The sequence below is a fragment of the Triplophysa rosa genome, linkage group LG10 (assembly GCF_024868665.1).
Source record: "Triplophysa rosa linkage group LG10, Trosa_1v2, whole genome shotgun sequence".
Classification (NCBI taxonomy): Eukaryota; Metazoa; Chordata; class Actinopteri; order Cypriniformes; family Nemacheilidae; genus Triplophysa; species Triplophysa rosa.
This window is the reverse complement of record NC_079899.1, coordinates 13,096,041-13,111,224: the sequence shown is the minus strand read 5'-3', so window position 1 is coordinate 13,111,224 and position 15,184 is coordinate 13,096,041. Positions and strand designations below refer to the sequence as shown.

At 38.4% G+C, this 15,184-nt stretch overlaps 1 protein-coding gene across 3 annotated transcripts in view; it reads left to right on the top strand.

Moving 5' to 3' along the window:
• Window positions 1–15,184, top strand: part of adam12b (ADAM metallopeptidase domain 12b) — a 138,377-nt gene that overhangs the window by 1,040 nt on the left and 122,153 nt on the right. For all 3 annotated transcript variants that reach the window (XM_057343704.1, XM_057343702.1, XM_057343701.1), the window contains exon 2: window positions 11,520–11,626. In XM_057343704.1, coding sequence (XP_057199687.1) covers window positions 11,520–11,626 — 107 coding nt within the window. The remainder of the gene's footprint in view (window positions 1–11,519; window positions 11,627–15,184) is intronic.

The following is a 15,184-nucleotide window of genomic DNA, read 5'->3' as shown; positions in this document are numbered from 1 at the left end:
TACAAAACAAAGACCCACGTGGGGGTAAACATAACAAAACAGAGGAACAAGACTAAAGCCCATTGCACATTGAGTCCGAAATTTCCGCACGTTAAAAAATAAATACGACCTCACGTTGTGTCAATCACATTTACACACTGCCTCCGATATTTTCGTCCGTCATAAAAATTCAGAGACACCGTACAAACAAGAGCCAAATACGACAAACGCATACGAAAATTTCGGACTGTATGTGCAAAGACCTTAACTAAACTGACAAGACTAAACTAATAACACATCGCATAGGACCACTACAAACTAGACTAACTAACATGACAAGACCTCACCCACACGACCCGACACAAGACAGAGAACACAGGGGCATTAAATAAAGGGACAAATCAAAGGGGAACAGGTGTGGGGCATGAACTAATAAACAACCAATTACAAGAGATACAAAAGGGCGGGAACACAGACAAAGACCGGAGAGAGTATCGAAGGCCGACAGGGTCAAAATGACTCTCTCCACACATTACAAGGGATCCTGCTGTGAGATTCTGCCACAAGATCAAGAAAGACATGACAAAATGAGGCAGAATCATGATATGCATGCTTAACCGGAGAAGCATTAACGGTAGTCCAAAGGGGAATACAGACAGCAAGATTTTATTTTTAAAATACACATATTGGAACATTGACAATTGATAAGTGTACTAATAGCTTCGTAAAGAATGGATATTGGTGATGAAAAACAGCTGTGCTTCTGTGGGCTTGATTTACTGATGTTCATTTTGTGTTCAATGAATGTGCAGAACAGCTTACACAGTTTTTATAAGCTATAAAAAAATCCTTATATAAAAATATAAGGATTACTTTAAAATAGGCTTTGATTTTCTTATGTTTTAAGCTACTGTGAATACTCTATGCATTATGTGCATGTGTTATTAGGTCATAGGGTTAAGTGTTGACTCTTTTACCAGTCAGTAACATCATTTGATATCACAATGCTTACAAGATATATCTGTTCTACACCTCTGTGATAATCTCCCCTGCTCACTTTCACTAGATACACACACACACACACACACACACACACACATATATACAGACTTTAAAGCCGGTGATGCAAGCAGAGCTAGTGAGTGTTCAGAACGACAGCAATTACAGCGACGGCAGGATGATAATATGTCTTTGAGCTTTGATTGCAGGGGACGTTTTAAACACACAGCGTGATCACGGCTAATGCAACAGAATGCAAACACAAAAATAACCTTTCAAACGTCTCTTTCTGTCACTCTTATGCACAGTTGGGAATATGGCGTTGACACATTATTTTTTTATTTATTTGTAATATATTATATAGTGTGTAATTATTTGATTCACTGCGTACTGTATATTGTGTAAGAAAGTGACAAGCTCGCAGGCTTATCCACTTGAGGGAGCGTTCTTAAAAAACAGCACTTTTCAGGGTAGTTCGTTGACGTCATGCTGTACCCCGGGCACCTGTGTGTATGCGAACACGTGTCTCATATTTCCACTTGTTAGCACCTAATTTCCAGCACTGACAAGCTCCCGAAGTTAGCGGGGATGACATGATTTCACTGTATCACACATGACGGAGGAAAGTACCAAGGGCTATTAAAATGCAATATAAGAAAGATCATCCATCCGTTCCTAATATGTTTCTTGTGCGGTGGGACTGTTTGTGTATGTGCATGTGTTTGCAATGTGTTTGCACTGCTAAAATCCTTATCTGGTGGAGTATTTGGAATATTTTTTTTAAATAAAAAAAAAATTTGCCATTGATACCTGACTTCCCTTTTTCTGTGCGCAGAGAACTCTTGACACAGTTTTATCCCTTGTGTGTTTTTGTTGAGCGTGTGTCTGTTTAAAAGGTTCAGGTCTGTTCCAGCAGGCATGTGGGTTACCCCGTTGTAGCTTTGGCTTTCATGATCAATCCTTTCTGAATGGGAGGGGTCTGGCGTTACCACCTAGAGTGACACACACAGGCCAGTCATTCCTGTGTACACATGTTCATGGTGGGCTTCAAACCAGATATAAAATTGCTTTGTATTGCAACACATGGATTGAAGTAAGGCAGGGACTTTAAGAGTGCTGCGTTCACATATCCAGTGCGAGAAATAGGATTTTGGCTGTCCTCCTCTTTTTGTGTTCCATATTATCTACAGGTACACACCCGCACAGTTCTATCCACTTCTTATCATTTGTACTCTGGTTACTGTGTGATAGATGCCGATCATCAAGTCCTGACCAGAGTAATTGTATATTCTGTAGAGAAACATTTTTGTAATAAATGCTGATGTAAATCACAACTTGTGTTTTGAAGCCATAATAAATTTAGTTTGTATAAGCAATAATGAAGTGTATTCTGTTTGGTTCCATTCCATATCCAAACCTTGGGGATTTTAACATAAAGCCTTTAGAATCAATACTGTTATCCGTCTTTTTCAAAATTGATCTGTAGCTAAGTTAAACTTTTGAGGGTTTTTGTTACAGATTTTTTTCGAGTATAAGGAGCTGTACCATGACCAGTTTTATGTTGAATGGACCCCTGTTGTTCTCTCCATTAATCCAACTTCCCCTCTGCATCATGCGTGCACACACACAAACACTCATTCACAGAAACTCCCAGTTATTGATTCTAACACTAACAACAGGGATTGGTTTGTACAGGCTGGTGATGCAGCTGAGCTCCCTTTAATCATTAGTCTTTAGCTATTGGTGTGTGTCTGTTTTCAGGTTTGGCTATATTGGAAGCGTCCGCACAAATATAGTAAAAGATGGCTAAAACTGAACAGTGAGGTTTTAGGTAGTAGTGACAAAATGCTCATAAATAGGTCAAAATGTAAAAAAATCACCAATTTCAGCTGCCTTAAATTTTTAAGTTAAATCAAATTAGCTTTATGAGTCAATTAAACTTAATTATGTTGAACTGACTTTAAAAATCAAGTTTTTAAATACAACTAGATTTTTAAGGTTAGTTCAATATAATTTAAGTTGAATTGACTCATAAAGCTAATTTGATTTAACTTAAAAATTGAATGAAGCTGTTTAACTTGTTTTTTTACCGTGTGTTTTGTATTGTCCACGTGTAGGTTAGATTTAGGGGTATGGTAACTCTTTACAATAAGGTTATACTGTATTTGTTAACATTAGTTAATGCCTTAGCTAACATGTACTAATAATGATCGGTATACTTTTATTCATCTTTGTTAATGTTAATTAATGCCAGTACAAATGTTCAGTGTTAGTTCACTGTGCAACAGCTAATATTAACAGATACAATTTTTGTTTAAAAATGTATTAGTAAATGTTCAAATTAATATGAACTAATATTTATAAATGCTTTAACTAATGTATTACTACCTTACTGTATAGTGTTACCTAAAAAAAATCATTAGCCTCATATAGAAACAATAAATGTTCATGACATGTCCTAACTAATAGAATATAATACTGTAATATAACACTATGTAGGTACGTTACAAAAATAATGGGAATTGTATTTATCTGAGATCAGTTTTCTCACTTCTTTGTTCACAAATCACTCATTTTAAAAACTTATCTCTGTCATTTTGCAAAGGTTAAAATCATATCCATTTATTTATGAAGTCTAGTCAATAGTCAGAGTAACTTCATTGGTTGCTATAGTAATAACGTAAGTGTCAGCACGATGTCAAGAGATTTTCTGTGACAATTGCTGAGACTGTCAGTCTGAAAAAAGAGAAATTTTGCCTGTGCATCATGATTTCTCGCAGCAGTGCTGAACTCAGAGTGCATAAAAAACAAATAGTCAATGACAGGCAGTTTTGGAATTCATGCATATACTGTGTCCAAATCTGCTGACTTATTCAATCCTTTATATATTTATTTGTAAATGTCACTGTAACGGCCAGCTCGTTTGTTAAACCGCAACACAAAGATGGGGTCACACACGGTTGTTCAAACTTAACATATGGTTTTAATTTTTAACACAATTATTACATATATAAAACAAAGTCTAGGGATAAACCAAAACAACAAAGGAAACAAACAAAAAGGGGAATTTTGATTGGTCAGTCGTGGCCAGTCTTTTTTGGCTCTTTTAATCTTATTTGGCTATTTAATCTGTTTGGGTCTGTTTAAATGCCCCAGATTAAATAAAACGTAATACTACGGCACATGTAGGAGTTCTTAACCACAGGGCCAGTGTTTTAACAGGCTAATATCTTGAAATGTCACTCACAGTTAACCTGTCACAAAGAAGCTGTCTGTCTTCCAAAGTAGCCTTCTCTCAATTTTGTCCTCCTGTCAAGGAGTCTCAAACTCATAAACCACACATCAATACCAATGAGCACAGAGGGAGACACATTATTATAGCAGGGTCTTAATGTCTATAGATTTTCTCGGTCAGCAATCTCTCTTCATTCACCCCATCTCAACACCATCACACCCGCATTAGCCATCTACCCACACACACACAAATCCTTCATCACACTCTTAATCTCCAGTTCCCTCTGCTTGCCGTCACACTCTTTCCATCTCTCTCACGTCTCGTCTTATTTCGCCGAGATTCAGCTGATTCTTTGAGCGCTGACATGGCTTTTTCAGCCTGTTAGGAGAGAACTCATGCATTGCAAGTCATCCACTCAAGACACAACAACAAACTTATTATTAACCTGTAGGTGAAGGAATGTGTTTAATAATGATTTGAACTTCAGGTATGTTGGACTTGACTGGTGATGGGTGTGTTCAGTTGTGAACTTGCCAATGGTGAAATGGGTAAGAAATAACTGCTGTGAGAGTTATCATGCGAGTTAGTTACCAAGTTGTTACCAATAATTTAATGTAAAGCTGTTTTTTCGAGCCAAGCAACTTCAACTTTTTCCATGTGGTGTTGTTTTATATCAATAATGTAACCAAAGATGTCTTGAGCAGCATCATCAGATTATCTGTCTGTGCAATTTTACACAAACTTATTTATGGTGTTTTATAGACCTCTGTTTTACTCTCTGTCTGGTTCCAGATATATCCAACACAACGGCTATAAAGCACTCAAAATTCATTAGATTGGGAAATGATAAATTGTCTGGTCTGCAGTTATCTCTTCTGCATTTAGACCCTAAATGACCCTAATGGAATTTCATTATTAGTAATAAAACGCAAACATGTGTGCACACTTGCACACAGATTCTTTGGTGTTTTATTGTTGACACGACACTAATATATCTGGTGAAGTCATCAGTTCTTGTTTCAAAAATCTTTGACGTCACATGCAAGCAAAAGAGAAAGGCCAAGCCATTTGGAAGAAATGGTCAAATTAGGGGCACACTTTAGGATTATAGGATATCCAGACAGCCTAAAGTGTTAGACAAGGTTAGAGACTGTTTTGTGTACAATAACATACTGTATTATTAAGTTACCAGTGTCACATTATTCGTGTTAGCAGACGTTGCCACTTGCCAGTTATCTGTCCTCAGACAGCCATTACAGACTCAGACTCTGTATTTGGATTGGCTGGTGTGAATCTTTGCGACAATTAAATGCCTTTAAGGTTTGCCATAAAGTGTGAATGTATAGCATTATGGTTTAAAATATTTCCCTTATTACAAAAAACAAAGCAAAACAAATGACAAAAGACATTTTAAATTATAAAAAAAGTATTAGGATACTTTCTATTTGTGTAGATAATGGGAAGAACTATAACTGTGGATACTTGCTAGTTTACAAACTGACTTCATAATTCACCATTAACCTTAAAGGAACAGTTCACCCAAAAAAATTATGTCACCATTAGGGGTGACCCTGAATAGTCGGATATTCGATAGGAGGAGCCTGATTCGACTACCAATCTCACAGTCTAATCTTCGCAGGAGTGTTATGCAATGGGGATCATGCCATTTTGGTCATATGGGCAGTGCTGTAGCAGACGGGCACGCACTGCGCCGGCAAAAATATTATTTATGATGTAAAGTGTCCTGCTTTCTTGTTCAGGATTTTCTAGTCTTGTGGCAGGATCGTGACAGATCCCTTTTGTTTAGTGTGAGAAAGTCATGGGGTGTTTACCATTGACATTCCATGTGCTTTCTCGTGTCTCGTCATTGGCCCCGCCCCTCTCGTTTCCCGTATTGCTTCACTGCCGTGTCTTATGTTCCTCACCTGCCCCTCGTTATCTTCCTTTGTTTGTCTCCCTTTAAAATGCCCTCGTGTTCATTATCGAGTGTTGTTGTTGTTAGTCTGACTTTGTTTCGCATACCTGTTTGATAGTTCCGCTTATGATATTCATTACCCGATTTGGATTACCTGTTTTTGTGTGGATTTATGTTCTTTGGATTTTGCCTGTTTTTGTTCACCTGTCTTCAGTTTTTTCACCTTGGATTGTTCATTAAACCCTGTTCACTGGTATTCCTGAGTGTGTTCTCCTGCTTGGACCAAAAGCGTGACACAGACCTGAAAACGCCCTTGTTACTGAAATAACAACTGTTATTGACACAAGGCTCAGTGAACGACAGGTCCTGGAATGCACCTATCATAGATAGGTTGAACACTGCCTCCACAGAAGAATATCAACGCCTACTTCTCGAGCCCTGCCCACTGGTTCGCACATGACAGTACTGAACACAAGCTGCACGGAACCAGATAGAGCTAGTGTAAGCATCATGCCGTTAAAGATCTCAAAATATTGTGCAGTGCCTGGTTGTGGAAGAACAGTCGCTGCATAACCTTCCTTCGAATTCCAACAGTAGGAATGTGTGGTTGAAGTTCATTTTCAGACTTTCCAGCTCACGTGGGGAAAACTTTGGCCGTTTGTTCGCTTCATTTCAACGCGGATTCCTTGAACAAGTCACAGGTCAACGCTTGGTTTTGCGGAGAGACTAAAATTAAAGGGGTCATATGGCGGAAATACGTGTTTTTCAGTGTCTTTGATGTGTTATAAGTTGCCCATGCATGTATTAGATACGTAAAATTGCTAAAATTAAAGTGCCGGAACAAAAGATGCATTCTATCTAAAAGCGAATGCCAACCCAGACCTGCCTGAAACACCTCGTGTAACCACACCCCGACGAATGTACGTCACTTCTTAACATGATTTGACTTAAGACCGCCCAAATCTAAACGCAAGTGAGGTGGGCGTACTTGTAAATCTCATTGTATCGTCACCGCCACAGCCATGTCGCGGAGACGCTGTGTGTTTCGTTGCGAAAAGAAAGACTCTTTGTTTGCTATGCCAAAAGATGAGACAACTAAAAACGAATGGTTACATTTTATTTACAACACTGTTCCAGAACAGTACAATCCGAATGTTCAAGTTTGTGCAGCGCATTTCACAGATGATTGCTTCATGAACCTGGGAGAGATCAAGGCCGGCTGTGCACGAAAGCTTTGGTTAAAAAGTGGGGCCTTTCCAACCATAAAAACTTCGCTGGCGTTCAAATTCACAACCTGTAAGTATATTTTTATTGTAAAAGACTTTGTTACGGACTAACGCAAGTTGAGGTTGTTGTGTGTTTGTGATCTGCAAATGCAGACACGCGCGCAATGTGAAAAAAGACAACATAAGTCGGGTATGACAACCTAATAATTAGGGTTGGGTACCGGACTCGGTACTTTTAAAGGCACCGACCGAATTACATCGGTACTACTGAGTATCGATTCACATTAAATCAATCGGTGCCAAATTTTGGTACTTGACAACGCATTGGGTACTGCGCGTGAGCAGGTACTAGAGAGAGAGAGAGAACATTTTACTTCACGCAAAGCTAAAATAAAACCGCTGAAGCGTGTTTCAGAGAGGCGGGGCAAAGAGTACATACAAACATGCAGGGTGTGTGGAAATACAGCGTTTTTGAACCTTAAATCGTGTATACACATTGCATTCCATCTAAAACAAACGATAATATTAGTTTTAGCTCTGTCATATGACCCCTTTAAAAAGCAGTGCTGTGCTGTCAATATTGGATCTGATAGGAATGGCGCAGCAATCTTATGTGAGTACAACATATTTGTACTATGCGTCACTATTGCTTTGTTAGAGATCGCTTGATATGCCCTGATAGTATTACCTGGGGACCTCTAGTCATTTGTAATAATTGTAATCGGCGTTTCTGTGATTTGGCGGTCTCATATATAATTTTTCAAGGTTTTATCCGCCGTTTGCAATTAATGGAGGCTGTTTTGAAGTGTTTTGATATTATTTCTGGTGCTGGGTCATATCCATATCTGCCAACACTGTCGTTTTGGCCGGGAGTCTACTGTTTGTTTAATTTTCATGAAAACTATAACATTTGAGACCCGCGATCGCGGTGATCTTCTGTCCGGTTCGCGGGTCTTAAATGGTGACATGTACAGTCACATGTTAATGTCAATGTCAACATGTCAATGTTGCGCTGCGCTTTGCGCTGTACCCTTAACCACCTGGTGTCGTCCCCACACTCACGCACGCGCACACACACACACACGCACACACACACACACACACACACACACACACACACACACACACACGTGTGATTCGATTATCAGTCAACTATAGGCAAGACGTGACAATTCTGATTCGACTATGTAAATCCTTAGTCGGGGACACCCCTAGTCACCGTTTACCCTAAAGTTGTTCCAAATCTGTATAATTTTTTTGTTCTGATGAACACAGAGAAAGATATTTGGAAGAATGCTTATAACCAAACAGTTCTTGGCCACCCTTGACTACCATAGTAGGAATAATGACAGTGGTAGTCAAAAGTTTGCTTTCCTACATTCTTCAAAATATCTTCTTTTGTGTTCAACAGAACAAAGAAATTTATAAAGCAAAGTTCCCTACTATGTGTGTGTGTGTTTAGTTTATTTCATTTGTACATTTTTAACATAATGATGTCTTCATCATTTTTTTATTCCTTCTCCTGAAGCCAGTTTTATAGTGTGTACGGTCCCTTCTTAAATTGAATCCTTGTTGGACAAAAAGAGCAGAAAAGAGGGAGGGTGAATGATAATGACATACAGGAAATTAGGTCTAGGGAAAGGAAGTGCCTGTGTGTGTGTGTGTGTGNGACAAAAAGAGCAGAAAAGAGGGAGGGTGAATGATAATGACATACAGGAAATTAGGTCTAGGGAAAGGAAGTGCCTGTGTGTGTGTGTGCGTGTGCGTGTGTGTGTGTGTGTGTGTGTGTGCGTGTGTGTGTGTGTGTGTGTGTGTGCGCGTGTGTGTGTGTGTGCGCGTGTGTGTGTGTGTGTGTGTGTGGCTGTGTAGTATGAATTATATTCAGAATGACAGGATGTGCACATAAACACATATTGAAACATGGAAGATTGTTTCCCAGTGGGAAGAAAAAAAACGTGCCAACGTTTGTGCCACTTCCTGTCTATCCCAGATTGCAGAATTGTGGGTAATCTGAGGTCTCTGAGCAAAACCCCAGCCCCAGATTGCGGTGAGTGGTGAAATGTGTGTCACTGATGTGTGTGTAGCTATCAACTGTGTAGTATGTCACTGCAGTGCTTTGATGATCAAACTGTTGTGCTCTGACATTTAAAATCCAATCTCTTTGAAGGTTCTGTGTTGGTATCACTCTATATAGCAATGATATCAGTACTTTTTTATGTTTTAGTATTTACTTAATAATTTTACTAAAATATCAGATTTGTGTACTATGAAATTGACAGGGTACTTCAGAGCTAATATTTTACTCGCTGTAAAAGTACTTTGTTTAGTATTCAGCAATTGTAATAATAAGTTAAAATAATAAGTTAATTGTAAGAGAGTTAAAAAAACTGGGTGTGTGAGCCGTGTGTGTGTGAGTTAGGCAGAAAGAAAAAAGACAGGAAAGCTTGAGGGTTTAGAAAAAATATGTGCTGTCTGTCACACCCCTTCTTTATGCTCTTAAGGTGACACGTCTCCACATCGTTCGTTTCTCTCTCTCTTATGCTCCCTCCTCTCGGTGTCTGTCCCCCTCATTCATAATGGATGATGAAGTTTAGAGGTTCAGCTGAGGATCGAACGCTTTGGCCCTGTGGGGAGAAATTGAAACCTTTTGATTTAGATTTACGAAACACAGATATAAGTCAAATCAAGTTTATCCTTCAACTCATTACAAACCAGTGTGCAAAAAATAATGAAATCCATGAAGATGACACTGAGAATTTGGGAGTTTTTTAATTTAGGGGTTTACATTTTCATACAAAGTACCATTATGTACAATCAGGGCTCGACATTAAAGGGATATTTCAGAGGCAAAACAAGGGTCTTCTGAAGCAAATCGATGTGTTTGTTTAAAGGGGTCATGTGACAGGGCTAAAACTAATATTATCGTTTGTTTTAGATGGAATGCAATGATTTAAGGTTAAAAAACGCTGTATTTTCCACATACCGTGCATGTTTGTATCTCCTCTTTGCCCCGCCTCTCTGAAACGCGCAGATTTTCTACAAAGTTCATCGCTCTGAAAAGCGAGGTGTGCTGTGATTGGCCAGTTAACCAGTGCGTAGTGATTGGTCGAATACTGCAAGCGTGTGACGATGAAAATCGCCAATGGAAATGTAACGCCTCTTACAATATTTGGAACATCAGGTTCCCAAGCAATTGTACTGACAGGTGATAAAATGTCATCGGTACTTTCCTTATCAATTCGAGCCCGAACCTGAACCGGAAAATGAAGATGATCAAGCCGATACATCAACTTTGCCAACGCGACTTGAGCAGGATGTAAAGGATTGGTAAGGTTTTTCAAAAAAATATGATAAATAGTTTAAAACTATAGCTAACTGTTTTACCTTTTATATACGACATCATAAAGATTTGCCGTTAGTGATCAACCAGTGTTACTCCATGTCTCGTTGCGACTCAACAAAGACAATAAACCCCATTATAAACACGACATTTGTTGCCTCTAGTTGGAACATTATTACTGATTATTAGGACTTATGTTGTCTTTTTTCATGTTGCGCACATGTCTGCATTTGCAGATCACAAACACACAACAAACTCAACTCGCGTTAGTCTGTAACAAAGTCTTTTACAGTGAAAGTATACTTACAGGCTGTGAATCTGAAGCGCCAGACTGTCCTTGCGAAGTTGTAATGGTTGGAATTGGCCCACTTTTTAACCAAAGCTTTCGTGCACAGCCGGCCTTGATCTCTCCCAGGTTCATGAAGCAATCATCTGTGAAATGCGCTGCACATACTTGAATATTCGGATTGTACTGTTCTGGAACAGTGTTGTAAATAAAATGTAACCATTCGTTTTTAGTTGTCTCTTATTTTTGGAAGGCAAACAAAGAGTCTTTCTTTTCGCATCGAAACACACAGCGTCTCTGCGACATGGCTACGGCGACGACGATACAATGAGATTTACAAGTACGCCCACCTCACTTGCGTATACATTTGGGCGGTCTTAGTCATGTCATACCACGAAATGACGTACATTCGTGGGGGTGTGGTTTAAGTTTTGTTCATTTGAACGTTTTGCCTCAAGGTCAGATCAACTGATTGTTTCTCTGTTACTAAGATCGTACTTCTGAAACATTGATGGGGTCTTTTGTGTCTCTTGTCACAGGGAGAGAACTGAAAAGTACGCTAACCAAACTGGAGCGTTATCACACCATGGTACCACTGCTGCTGGAAGGAAAAGAGAAGCGACCAATCAGCTGGGTTCGCTCCAGGGTAAGAAAAAGCACTCCATGAATTTTTCTTGGCTGCTGCATTTTTTACACATTGTTTTTGAGCTAATAGAGAATAATTTGCATTTCTATCATAATGTCATGTTGCCAGTGGATGTTTTTATATTGATTTATTGTGTTGAAATTGACTGAAAATGATTTTTTCTTTATATGAAAAATGTATTGCGTGGAGATGAGGAAGATTACCTGTGAAACACGCTATCATATTCATTGGTTCTGATCATTTCCGTCTTTTAAATAATTAAAAATGCAAAAGCTGATTTTTATAGTTGTGGTACTGTAAAAATCACTGTAGCTTTAAATGAATGAATCATATTTAACTTGAACTTTCTGGGCTCCTCCTCGGTTTAAAGATATCACCAATGCTATCTGTTGCAGTTTAATTGTTAAAATAATTATTTTAATAAAAATTGGCCGACTGAAACCACTAAAAAATGATGTCGCACTAAAAAATTGGCTTCCAAATTCACTAAAAGTTAACGTTTTGGTGCTGTTTTTGCTCAAAATTGTCTTCTGTGAGATCATGATATTAGACCTCTAAAACATAATGCGTGTGTCTCTGATAAGACTAGAAGTGCGGTGCAAATTAGTTCACGATGTATGACTCTCGTAGTCCGTATAATTTGGAGCTGCAGACTTTCAGCTCTCAAAGGGTAATTTATGAAAATGAGTGAAGGGCCTGGCTGCCAAATGACACCGGAGGCACAACGACTGACTGATGAGGTGATGAATCTCCAAAACTATTGTGCGGAGTACATTACATTAGATTAACTGCCTGAAGCTGTAGCGACATTGTCGCAAAAAAGTCATGGGGCCTTTAATTGATTTCGCTCCCCGTACATAGTCACTTGAGCTTCAATGAATTTTACAGTCAAGCTTCTGTTGTAGCTCAAAGCGATTCTTCTTTTGGACCTTGGCACGTGGCATTTAGAGGCTGTTTGCTGGTTGTTGTGCAAGTTGATGCAGTGAAATTACATGATCTTGGGTGCTTTGGCATCAGAAAATGAACAATCAGGTTTTTTGGAAGTTCTAGAAGGCTTGGCTTTTACGGTAACCACTAGCTTTTCTTTCTAAGGCGATTGTGATTAAACATTTGCAGGTGTGGAAGGGCATTGTGGTGAGGGGAGTATATTATAGAAAGGAAATCCTCTGTAAAGCCAGCCAGAACCACAATTGGGTCGACTGATCGGCCAAAGCTATTTTTTCTTAATGAGGTATAATGGAGTATGTACAGTATGTTCTCTCATCTGCTTATTATGTACAGTACAAATATGTGGTCAATATATTATTTTAAAGGGAAGATAAATAATATGTATAAAGATTGATGTATTTGGTTTAATTATGTCTGCATGTGTAGCTCTGGTTGTTTGTGTGGTTTTTATTTACAGTACATGCTCAATACAGATCAGTTACAGATTAAGAAAGTAGGTGCATCCCAAATCACACTCTTATGCAGTAGGCCTATTCTACGCCATTTCATAGTATAGTGTGAGTAGTGTGTTCACATTGAAAATTCCCAAAAGAGAAGTCATTTGCCCTCATCTTGGAACCCGCTTATACTTTAGGTTAGTGTGAAGCCGTTAAGTACAGTATTCCATTTGGGACGATACTAATCTTCTTAAAGTTATAGTTCACCCAAAACTTTCTTCAAAATATCTTCTTTTGTGTTCTGCTTAAGAAAGAAATTTCTTAAAAAGGAAAAAAAGGTTTAAAATGACAAGAGGGTGAGTACATGATGACAGAATTTGTATTTTTGGGTGAACTATCACTTTAAATTCATACAAAGATGGTAGAGTGAATAGTGGATGGTTTAAGAGCATAATGTATAGTATGTCGTTTGGGACACAACTATAGATTTAGAAATTTCCAACAATATGTACAATAATGCAGTGGTGGTTTCTGATGATAATGACATGATATGCATGTGTGAACTGATTACTATAAATGGCCAATGTTACCAATAAATTAGGGGTCAAGCCACGAAGTGGCATAGACACCTATTGCTTCCATTAGTGTTCTTATTGTTTTGCTTCTTCTTCTTCTGCCATGGAAGTCTATGTACATGGGAAAGTTGTGAATTTGGCACAGTCAAATTCACAAATTCACAGGACAGTCTGAACTGTTACCATGGCAAATATGTCTCTAACCCAACCCAAATTCCATTAGTGCTACCAACAGTCCAAACAATCTAAATGTAAAATTCTTTGTTCCTTTGAACCCTTGGCTCATGCAGATTCGAATATCGTCATATGACGTCATTTTCTGTCATGAAAGTTTTCCCGCCATTTAGAATCTTTAAAAAAAATGACTTTTTCTAACTCCTCCTAGACGCATCTAGAGACACTGCTGACAAAAAGTTATTCAAAGATTTTCGATTCTCTAATCGGTTCTCATGAGTTATAGGCCAGCGCCCCCTAATGGTCAAGACATATAATTAAATTTAATAAAATGCTAATAACATGAAAAATTGACATGTCATTCTCTTTACATTAGTACTGTATATTTTCTGACTCAACAAGTACTTTTTCGAACTCCTCCTACAAAAGATGTCAAGTTTGCACTGAATTTGGTATATGGTTTCTAGAGACATCCCTAAATAAAATTTATCAAAAGCTTTTGATTGATCAAACAATTCTTGTATACAGCGTCAATGAATTCTAAGGCGTGCGCGCCAGAGGGTCATGTGGCTCTATCTTCGTGACACTTTTGTGTATTGACACGAAAGTTGGTATGTATCATCACTGGCACGTCTTGTCTACCTCATAAAAATTTGACAGCACCACCTAGTGGTCAAAAGTTACAAGCAATTGTATTGTGTTCATATGCATTTCCCTGTTTTCAAACTTGGTTTTCAAAATCTGATCATCTGACATTGACCACGTTTACATGGATGTCAGTAATCAAATTATTTGCCTTATTCTGAGTAAGCTAAAATTACGATTAAGGGTAATTATCAGGGTAGCACAGAGGCAGTGGAGAGTAGCAGCAGAATGCAGCACTGAGCACTGAAACTTGTCATTATTTGGACTGAAAAATCTTTCAAAAACATTTTGTGCAGAATTATGTCTACTGAAAAAAAATGGAGCTGTAGCAGGTGAGCTTTTATATTTTCTAGTGCTGGGTAACGTTTAAAATTTTTAATCGCATGACTTTTCTGTGATTAATCGTGATTAATTAATATAAGGAGAACACAATTCCTTTAATATGAGTGAGTGTTTTAGGCCCGTCCTTTGTTGTATGCAGGGCTTAAAGTTTTCTGGCACCGTGCCGGATCTCCGGCTTGCGGTGTTTGACTGCGGAAAAAAAGATTTACATTTAAAAATATTACGTTTAAAAAGCTTATTGATATCAGTTCGAGTTCATAAGTTCGCCTACCAATGGTATGAGAGGAACACGGCTATCACTCTCAACCAAACCAACATTTCTAGCTTTTAAGTCCATTATGACAAATATGACATGCACAAATTGGAGACTGTGACATAAAGATCGATAATTTTGTGTTTCGGCAAATCATCTAATCAGACCCCTGCTTCCACTTCTG